This window comes from Petaurus breviceps, unplaced genomic scaffold (assembly GCF_028583685.1).
Source record: "Petaurus breviceps papuanus isolate PSGF00001 unplaced genomic scaffold, PetGlider_PUasm1.0 37, whole genome shotgun sequence".
Lineage (NCBI taxonomy): Eukaryota > Metazoa > Chordata > Mammalia > Diprotodontia > Petauridae > Petaurus > Petaurus breviceps.
In genome coordinates this window covers 67779436-67790932 of record NW_027186296.1, presented here as the reverse complement: position 1 = coordinate 67790932, position 11497 = coordinate 67779436, and the positions used below count along the sequence as shown (strand labels likewise).

At 36.4% G+C, this 11497-nt stretch overlaps 1 protein-coding gene across 1 annotated transcript; it reads right to left on the bottom strand.

The window, feature by feature from the left end:
- Nucleotides 1-328: 328 nt before the first annotated feature.
- On the bottom strand, nucleotides 329-2055 carry ANKRD34C (ankyrin repeat domain 34C). The gene has a single exon (XM_069097538.1). The coding sequence runs from the start codon at nucleotides 2022-2024 to the stop codon at nucleotides 420-422; it is 1605 nt and encodes a 534-aa protein (XP_068953639.1). The 5' UTR covers nucleotides 2025-2055; the 3' UTR covers nucleotides 329-419.
- Nucleotides 2056-11497: the final 9442 nt, after the last annotated feature.

Sequence of the window (11497 nt, the reverse complement as noted above, 5' to 3'; positions counted from 1 at the left end):
CTTCTATTTAACAAACAGAAAATGATTGTAGTTACTGGCTCAAATGACTATTTTTGCAATGTTGCTTTCAGAATTCAAAGGTTTTTCATTCATAACAAAAACATTTTTAAATCATCTCAAAATCCAAATTACTGCATGCTACAGAGGACTATTAAAAACCCAATGATGATTTCAGTAGTAGGTGAGTGGCATCATACATGTATGTGTGTTTATACATGTGTATGTGTATGTATATATGTTATATATTCTTGTGTGTATATGCATATACACATATATGTATCTATTCTGAAGCAGCAATAGAACAACATTAAGAAATATTTTTGTGCAGCAATGATCTACATTATTTTACTGGTCTAAAAGATAGTTCCTTTTGCACATTGTCTAGATTTTTTATAAAAAATAATTCTAAAATATAGCTACTAGGTCACAATTTCTTCAAAATCTGACAGTTGCTTCATCTGTTCAACCTGCATAGAATATCTTCTGATCAGCTTCTTTTTGTTTCTTAAATCAGCTCTCTTTGGTGAATTTGGAGCAACAGGAACCACAGGTTTTAAGCCACTAGCAAGTGGTGAAGAAGGTTTACTGGTGGACCTGATATCAGGTATGGGTGGATTAGGATTCACATTTAAAGGGGGCAAAAATCCAGGCCTGGTATGGGAAATATGATCAAGTAAAAGAGTTCCAGAACCCCGTCTTTCCAACAAATTGGGGGGCCTACGACGAACTGAACCTGGAGAAGTGCTAGGCACCCCCTCAAGAGATTCCCGAGAGCCATTAAATAAAGCCAAGTGAGAGCTGTTGAGTTTTTTCCTATCCATCGATACTTTACCATTATCAAGGGTCATGGAATTTGATGAGTCGCCACAGAGCTGCATATCTGAATCATAGTGACCATTCTCTAACCTTCTGAGAGAAGCTGAGTCCTTGATGGCGGCTGATACTGAGGTGGTAATGCTTGAATTATCTTGATCAGCAGGAAGTGTACTCCTTCTGGCCAGGCGCTGATGGATGGGCTGATTTTTCTCATAGGCTGCTTTCCAAGATGTTGGTGCAGAAGTGGAGGGGATCTTTAAAACTTGGTCGGTGACAGTGGGGAAGAGAGTGGGGTCTTTGCCTTCAATGCTGTTATTCCTTGAGAGGGGAGCCCTTTTAGAGAAGGACAGGTCATTGATGCCCATGATGATTTCATCATCTGCACAGATGCTTTTGGTCTCCTCCTGATGGGAAGAAGCTGCTATCACAGATGGTGCAATCAGACCCCAGGGTTCTGACTGTAGCCTCTTCAACTGCGGCAAGCGGGCTCTTTTGAGATTACCGACTTTCCTGGTAGGTGACAAGGCTTCGCTGGGAGCCTTGATAGCATGGCACCCACTTGAACGTCCTGAATGAAGGCTAAAGAAATCATCTTCCTTTTCTCTGGGTGGAGATCCCAAACCTGGTGCCTTTAATTCAATGTCAGATGGGGACATGCATAAAGCAGGTGGTTGCCTGTCTTCAAACTTTGGTGAAGGTGGGATGTTAAGATACTGTTTAGTTGTTTTGGTGCCTGAAGATGACTTATCAGTAGTTATGATGATCACCTCCTTTCCCTTTGCCTTGCAGGCTTTTAGGAGATGTGTCAGAGTATCCTTGTCATCAGCATTAATGGCATAAACCAGAGCTGAAGCTCCGGAACGGTCTTCTAAACTGGGATCAGCACCATTTTCCAGTAACAAGGAAACTACCTCTCCTCCCGCTTTCCTAATGCAAGCATGGATGAGAGCAGTTTTTCCTGACTTATCTTGAATATTAGGGTCTGCCCTATTGTCTAACAGGTATTTGACCATCTTGGACTTACTGATGCTTTGTTGGTCTACATGCTTAGTGATGCACGCCACCATGAGGGCTGTTTCCCCTTTGTCATTGCTTTCATTAATGTAGGCCCCACCTTCCAGTAGGAGTCTAGTCAACCTAAGCCTTCCTAGCCATACAGCCTTTAAGAGTGAATTTCCATCTGTCCTCAGTTCTGTTGTTTCATCCATTTTACCAGATCCAGATTAATAGAATGGCAGCAACCAGACCTGATAAGATAAAAACAGGGAGGGAAATATGAAATATAATAAAATATTACTGTGCTATAAGAAATGACAAGTAAGATGAATGCAAAGAAGCATGGGAAGACTTATATGGAAATAAGTGATGCAACTAGGTGGCTCAATGGGTACAGCACAAGGTCTGGAGTCAGGCAGACCTGAGTTCAAATTTAGTCTCATGTACTTGCTACTATGTGACCCTGGGCAAGTCACTTAAACCTGTTTGCCTCAATCCCCTCATCTTTAAAATAAGCTGGAATAGGAAATGAGAAATAACTCAAGTATCTTTGCCCAAAAAACCCCAAATGGGGTCACAAAGAGTCAGACATGACTGAAATGACTGAACAATAACAAGGAAATTATATATATATATATATATATATAATTGCTATAAAATAGAAATGGAAAAAACAATAACCATGAGACAGTTAAAAATTAATGTTGAAAAAAATTACAGGGATAATGCTTGGCTCTAGAGAAGAAATATAAGAAGACACCTCCCCCTACTCCTTGCAGAGGTGGACAAGTTCATAAATGTGGAATATTGCACATAATATGAGTATTTTTTTGGATCTGTTGATAAGATCTACTTGATTCTCCCCTTCTTCCTCTTTTTCTTTTTCCTCTTTTTGTTATGAGAGATAATTCTCTAGGAGAAGGGACAAGAAGGGATGTAGGGGAAAATTTGGGTATATATAAACAACAGATAACAATAAAGATTTATTTTAAAAAATAGAAATGCTTGGATTTTTTCAGACATGGTTTTAAAAATCCATTTTCCATTTCCATGTAATATCCACTGCTTTTCCAGCAGATGTCACAATTCTCATCTATTTCATACAACTTTCTGTGTTGATCTGTCAGTACAATAAACTCTCTTTTCTTTTAGGTTGCCCCAAAATCAAGAAAGATAAAATGTGCTTTCATTCACAAGTTTCTGTGAGGAATATTATCTCTCAATATTTCTTATCAGGGGTTATCAAATCCATAAACTTTGTTTTAACTCTCTTCATGTCCCTAACAATACATACACTCACCATTCTCCAACCATCCTACCAACCTTGAGCCCCAAATTCTTCTTATATAAAATGAGAGATGTGTGTCATAAGGCAAGCTTGTTAGTACCTTTCCTGACAGGACCACACAGTGCTTCATCTAATTTATACTGCATAGCATTCTATACTACCATTGGCCAGTTTCTTCCTTCATATTTTGCTTTAATACAACCTAAAGCACTGGCAGAGAGTTTGTTCCATCTCTAAGTGTTCTTGTTCTTTTGTCTGGTTCACACTATTCCCTCTTTAATGTTATCTCCTTGAGAACCATTCTTGATGCATTTTATTAAAATGTACATTCCACTTTGCCATCCCAAAGCCTCATTTATTTATATCATGGGAGCCTAGTTTCTTTTACTTAATACCAGCTGACCACTTATCCCAGCTTTGATTCATTAGTAGATCAATATAGATACCATCGAATAATTCAATACTTAAAAAATCTGTGATTTCATTCATGTGGTTATATCTTTTAGTGATTCAGATCATAATAGCTCCACAGCTTAGAAGACAGTCTTTATAATTTTCTGTAATAACAAATTTTTTAAATCATTACGTGGTGACCAGTCTTCTAGTAATTAGCCTTTTTTAACTCAGCAGTCTCCAAGATCATGCTCAAAGCCTTTGCATCATGACAGGACCTGCCAGAATTTGCAACCTGGGGACCTAGCCTTAAAGAACAAGAGGGTCAAGCAGAATGAAGTGTCATTAAAGAATGAAATGTGCAAAAATAAAATGAAAGTAAAGGCAAAGTGAAATTTTTTTAAAAAATGTTGCATTTGGGTTGTGCTTGAATTGACATGAGTAGAGTAAAATCAGACATGGCCAACAGATTCAGTCTATACCATGCATGATGGGTTGTGATGATTACTTTTGGAATGTCCAGGACTGGGGAATCTGAGCTTGCTAAATCTTTTAAAACTTTAATACTACCTATGATTAACTGGAGTAAATGCATATTTTAATCATGTTTGATTTGACTATTCTTATAAAGTCCCAATCTTGGTTCCATCAACAAAATTAATTTGATGGTATAAGGAAAATAGCACAGGCTTTGGAGTCCTCTGATTTAAAATTCAGTACTTTCTACCATACCATACTGAAAAGTCTAGTAAGAAGGTTTCAGTCTAAATCTTGGTTCTTCTATTTTCTGCCTTGGGGATCTTGGGCAAGTTATTTGGTCTCTTAGCTGCAGTTTCCTAATCTGTAAAATGGGAATGATAATAGTATCTGCTATACCTACTTAAAGGGTTGTTGTGAAGAAAAGAGCAAAGAAAAGGTCATTCATTCATTTTCATTCAATAAATATTTTTAAATGCCTTGTGTATACCAAGCATTGTATTGGGTCTAGAAGAGGCATACACAGTTTACACAATATGCAAAACCTACATTATTTAAATTAGAAGGGGATAAGGCATAAATACAGATAATTATATCATGGAGAACTACTTGGAAGAGGTGGCATTTCGGTTGAATTTAAAAGGAAGTAAACAAAGGGAAATCATTTTAGTTTCTCCCATCCTTTGAAAAAAATCACTTTAAACTAATCCTTTAATATAACTCTCATCTTTAAAAAAATGCATTTATTGCCTCTACTTCTCTCACTCACTTACCAACCACTTGCAATCTGATTTCTGACTTCATCACTAAACCAAAACTATTCTTTCCAAAGATATCACTGATTTCTTAATTGCCAAGTCCTAAGGCCTTATCTCAGTCTTAATCTTTCTTGACCACCATACAGCATTTAATAATTCTGACTACCCTTCTTTCCACACCAACTTCCATCCTCTCTGGGTTTTCTTGACACCAATCACTTTCAGTTCTTCTCCTACCTGTCTAGCTCCTCCTTCTCATACTTCTTTAGGAAGCACATCTTTCATGTCCTGTCCTTAATTCCTAACTTTGTTTAACCTAAATTCATTTTATCTAAGCTCTCTATGACCTTATCTACTTTCAAGAGTTGAATTGTCATCTCTCTATGAAATAGCTCCTAGATCTAAATATTTAGTGCCATTTTCTCTTCTGTGGTTCATTCCTGCCTAGAAGGCATATCCAGTTGGATGTCTTGAAAGAATCACAAGGGCTATATGTCCAAATCAGAACTCATTACTCCCCCCCCCAAAAAAAATTCCTAATCCCAAAGTTCCTAGTGATGTTGAAAGCTTCACTTACTTTCAGTTACCAAGGCTCAGAAACTAACCTCTGTGTCTTCCTTAACTTCTCACTCTCCCTACTTCTTCCTTTATATGACAAATTTTAAGTTTTATTGTTTCTACCATTACAATATCTCTCTCATCCATTCCCTTTCCTCTACTCATCTGGTCATCATACCAGTGTAGTTCCGCACCCCCTCACCTGTACTTTTCTAATAGCCTCCTAATTGGTTTACCTGCCTCAACCATCTCACACATGCACATACAGGTGTGTGTTACTTCTTTTCTTGCACTCTGTGGTCTATGTCCTATTTGCTATTCCTCAAAGATGATATTCCATCTCTTGTCTCCATGCTTTTGTATAGGCTGTCCCTTATACCAGAAATTCATTCTGTCCACACTTCTACATCTCAGACTTCTTACTTTACTTCAAAGCTCACCTCTAGCACTATATCCCTCATGAGATATGTCCTGATTACTTCAATGACTAAACCAAAGCTCATGTAAAAACAATCAATAGTTACAATGGACTAAATGTTCAATATGTGTCATCAGAGAGAGATGGAAGTGAGGAAAGCCCCTATGTTCTTAAGGTCGCATTGGTGTCCAGAATGAGGAAGGTAGGAAGGTTATAGTAGAACTGTGCACCCTCTTCCCTGGTCAGACCCCACCTGAAGTCTTGTATTCAGTTCTCAGCATCGAATTTTTAAGGAGAATTTCCAGAGGAGAGCAATCAACATGAATAAAATCTTCATGATCATGGAGCAGAAAAATAAGTAGAGGAAACTATGGAGATGTAACCTGGCAAAGAACTGAATATATGTCTTCAAGTACTTGGAGAACTTTTGTTTAGAAAATAGATTAGACTTCTGTATGGCCACAGAGGAGAGAATTAAGAGTAGGTAAAGGATACTGAGGAAGATTTCATTTAAAGAAAAAATATATACACACATACATTTATGTATACATATAGAATATATGTATATACATACATCATACATGTGTGTGTATATATATGTATATGTCCCAAGAAATAGACAAATAGATCTATCCAGAAGTAGAATGACTATGAGTAAAGCAAAAAAAAAAACCTCATGTGAGATTTTTGGGTGAAGATTGGATGACAAAATATTAGAGATATTTTTGAGAGGATTGTCAGTCCACTGTGGGTTGGACTACATGGCCTCTAAGGTCCTTTCCAACTTTGAGATGTCATTCTGAAACACTACAGTTTTTTTTGTTTTTGTTTTAGCAGAGCAGTGAAATGAACCGATCTATACATGTAAGGCTCACTGGCAGGACTTTAAGGCTGGGGCAGACATAGTACAGGTGAACATCCAGTTGTATTAAGATTATGGTCACAGGAAATGAAGGTCTGTCTTTAGGTGGTGTAAGTGGGAATAGAAAGCAGCTGATGACTATTAGAGTCACTGCAGAAAGGAATTGACAGTACTGTTACCTGATCAGATTTGAAAGGTGAGGTTGAGGAAAAAGACTGAAATAACTCCTGGATTTCAAACTTGGAAAACCAGGGGAATGTTAGTATTACAGACAGAAAAAGAAGTCAGAAGGAAAAGTAGGTTCAGGGCAAAAGATAATAAACTATTAGTCTTACTATACATTCCACACCATTATCATCAGATTCTAACCTATCTCAGAGTTGTTGGATTCCCTCCACCCTCCATGTTTCCATTAAATTTGCTTAATTTGCCTTTGACTGTTTCCTAACCAGGAAAAATTTCTGCTGTGGATGCTAGAGGCTGCTTCTTGTGATTATAAGTAAATACATTTACCAATGGCTTGGGTTTGGGTTTTTGTTTGTTTTGCTATCTTCTTGACAATTCTAGGTTTAAATACTTTCTCAAAGAAATTTGATTTGCATTAGAGCACTTTGAAATTATATTTTGAAGGAGAAAATATTTCTATAAAAAATAGTTCCATCTTAGGAAAACATAGGAGCTTCCCAGGCCTAAAGTACTTTATTCTTCATACTGTAGTATGTGAATTCTTCGTTCAGTTACTACAGTCAGGAAAGGAGGTAGGTAGGGAAGGATGCCATTCCACTAAATATCTGCAAACTCAGGATCTCTATTTAGTCTCCAGCTTCTGAAACAATACTCTCATTTTGCAGCCTGCCCATATTTGTTTCTTTACTATGTCTTTCTTAATTGATTATAATGAGTGAACTTGGTGTGTGTGTGTGTGTGTGTGTGTGTGTGTGCCGAATCGAATTGTTATCACACTGACATCAGTTCAGATAAAATTTTTCTTGTATGATGTTATTACTCGTTGGTATTTATTACCTGTTGTTGCATTCATTTTGTGATTTTCTTTCAGTGGCTATTCAATTGGGAACACAGCATTCTTTCTCCTACAATCATGTTCATTATTATCTTTGAGGCTGCCTGCCTGTCTCCCCAATATTTTCTGCTTCCCATTTAAACTGCTTATCCATACTTTCAAGGCTCTCCTTTGCTCTGATCTGCCTTTTTCATATTTTGTCTTTGTCTGCTCTTTTAGATTCAGACAAGCTCCTATTCCCTGACCAGTGGATGATTTCCTATCCTAACTCCATTATATAATAAAAATTTGGAACATGCACACAATATGATAAAGGACCCCTTTTTAGAGGTTCTCTTACTCATCAGCTCTTCAATTCCTTTTTATGGCAGCCCCAGACACAATTAATACCGAAAAAGTTTTGCTGGCTTGTTTGACTGACTTCTTCAAAGTTTCCACATTTTTTAATCCCCCAAATACTATAGGGACCATATGGAAATATTTATACTTGTACCTACTTTTATCTGGAAACAGCTGTTATGTTAAGAAAAACAATCTTTATTGACATACTAGAAACCTAAGGAAGACAGATATTACCCCCTCCCTATCTAATCATCCTTTATTCAATATTCCCCTTCGACATGAAATGTATCCAAAATTACTTCATCATTCCCAACAATGACTGGAGCAAACTCTGTGTACTGCTCAAGGCTGTGAGATGTTCAGCAACCATATTTATGTAAGAATATATTGGGGTTAACAGGAATCACTGTCCCAAAGAGAAGATAAATTTGTTATAGTTTTGCTTCACCTCTAAAAAGGGACATTCATGCTTTCTCCATATTTGAATAACTTCAATTATAGATTTAAAAGGGCAAAAACCAGGTATAAGTCAAATGCCCAATTGAATGAATCAAAATCAACCATCTTAAGTTACTGCATTTTTTTTTCTTTTACAAATTCATGGTATCCCTTGAAAACTGTGTGGCAACATGGTATAGAGGCAAGAGCCATGAGATTAGTAGAGTCTGAATTGAAATCCTAGTCATGAAGCCCTTGACAAACCACTTGATCTATCTATGCCTCAGTTTCCTTATCTGTAAAATTGAGACAATATTAGGATTTGCCTAATGGAATATGAGCATTACATGAGATAATATATGTATAGCATTTTGCAAATTTTGAATCATTAAATAAATGTTAGCTATATTCCTATAATTGATCATACTCAGTGCTGGCAATAATTATTTTAACTAGGTTATAGAAATTTAGATCTAAAGGGGACCCATACAAGTCATTTAGACCATCACCACCAATTGACATTTAAAGAAACTAAGGCAAAAAGAAATGAAGTGACTTCCACACAATCGGTTGGTAACTGAGAACTTAATTACTTCCTAAAATATTTCTTATATTGCCATCCACATTAGCAGAATCATTTGATTAAAATTCTCTGAGTTCCATATCCCCACATTCAAATGATCTGACTTGGCAAACCAGTTTCTTTCTAGACCTATTCAACATTGTGAAGTAGCCAGTTTGCCTTTGGTGCTAACTCAAACCCTTTCTCCAGCTCTGATTCCTGCATCTACCATTTACAAGTCTCTATCCTGTGTTCTACTCCTAAGTGCCCTGCTACTTGTCAAAATGTTTCCCATTATCATGTTAGATTATAAAGGAATGGAACGTAAAAGAATGGGATAAAAAAAATTATTAAATGCTTATTATGTGCCAAGCACTGTGCTAAGGTCTGTAACTATAAATAGAACAGCCAAATAGTCATTGCCCTCAAGGAGCTCACATTATAATCAGAGAAGATAACATCCACCCTGAGAATAATAACATTTTAATTGTGGCATGTAAAGACTAAAAAGCCTGCAATAACCAAAGGAATGAATTCTGAATAGTGGAATGGAACAGGAAGTTAAGGATATCCCTTCAAAGCAAGAACACGTGCTGCCTATGCTCCTCAAATTATTTATATACTTATTATTATTTTATTATAGCATTTATTTATATACTAGCCTGGACCAGATGATGGAGCACTGAACAGTCTGAGTTCTGGTCCTGGCTATTCTATTTTAATAGCTGCAGAGGGTTACTAGAAGGATTAAATGAGACACCATGGGAAAATACAATAATAACTAGCATATATACAATACTTTAAGGTTTGCAAAGTGCTTTACAAATATTATTTTACCTGGACAAAATGCTGGAAAGTAAATTCTATTATTATCCCCATTTTACAAGTTAGGAAGCTATGGAGTATTAAGTTATTTTCCTATGTTCATACAACCAGTAAGTTTCTGAGACTGGATTCAAACTCAGTGCTCCCTGACTCCAGGTCCAGAATTCTATACACTGTACTACCTAGCTAGCTCAAAAAAATGCTTTGGAAATCATGAAGTATTGGGTTCTACTAGCTCTCCTACTGAATAGGTCTGTGACCTTGGCTAAATAATTTCATGCCTCTGGACCCCAATTTCTTTCTCTCTAAAGTTAGGGAATTTATATTCTCTAAATTTCCTTCCAGTTATAATATTCTTTTCATTTATGTAAGTTTAATTCCTATATAACTTTCCTTACTTCTAAGTAGACTTGACACATTAGAAATTCAGTCTTTCTCTTTAACACTCCCTACAGTGTGATTGTTTAAGTTATAGTGATATCATCTTAAAATTCTTTTATTAGTACATTGGTAGAATTCCAAGAGACTTAGATATTGAGTTTCTGTTTCTTTCTCTGTTAACTTCGCTGCACAGGGAAACAATAGAAATGAGGAAGGAGACACCATCTCCTCAGAGTTGGAGATTTTTCACAAGTATTTCATCCCTGACTATTTTCATAATCCTTAGACCAGAGATGCCAAATATAGGGCCAGCAGGCAATCCTCCAGAGCCAGATTAAAATGTAATTTGGAAATATTTAACAAGATAAATAAAAACACAATAAAATAGGAATGATATGAATGTGGTTTTCTATGTCAATATGCTACCTACAGGCATCCTTTCCTATGGTTTAGTCACCACCATTTTTATTTGAGTTTCACACCATTGTCCTATAGAACTGAAAGGCTGTGGGCATGTCTTATTATTCTTATTTAATTTTTAAAAATCCAATCCTGAAATGCATCTTAACTCAAACTAATGTATATTGTAATAATATTTTCTCTCAATTTTCTGTGATATAACGGAATGGCTAGTGGACTGTGAGGCATGATACTTTAGATCTTGTCTTTTGCCACTGGCCAGCTACAACATAGCTCTAGGCAATTCACATCACCTTTTGGGTGTAATACTAATGGATGGCTAGACTAAGTGGCCTCCATATTTCCTTCAATCTAAAGATCTATGATCTTATATGAATACCTTAAAGTACTTTATGTATTATCTTATCTGATAATTACAACAACCTTAGGAGGCAGGTGATATTATTATCCCCAATTTAAAAGTGAGGAATAGGAGAAAGAGGCTGGATTTGCTCAAGATCACACAGATAGTGTCTGAGGCAGGATTTTAATTCAGGTCTTCCCAGCTACAAGTCCAGCACTCTACCCACTGAAATACCTACCAATTCCTCCTTATTCCATTTGATAACATAACAACTCTGTGAAATAGTCAGGATAGGCATTTTCATCCTCAATGAGAAAATTAACTCAGAAAATAGAAACTCAATTCAATATGAGTTTGAATTTAACTTTTCTGAGCTTTGGTTTTCTTATCTAGCAAAAAAGGGATGAGAATATTTTCTCTTCTCCTCACAAGGTTTGAAGGTTGCTCTAATTAATGTGAAAACATTCCATAAGCTAAAAAAATACATGCTCATGTAAGATAATAACATAGGATCATAGATTATCAAATGGAAGACATCTCAGAAACAATTTTGTCTATCCCCTTCATCTTACATATGAGAAAACTGAGGCTCATGGAGG

Coding starts and splice junctions, on each gene's coding strand:
- ANKRD34C (XM_069097538.1), bottom strand. CDS start 2,024: ATGGATGAAACAACAGAACTGAGGACAGATGGAAATTCACTCTTAAAG.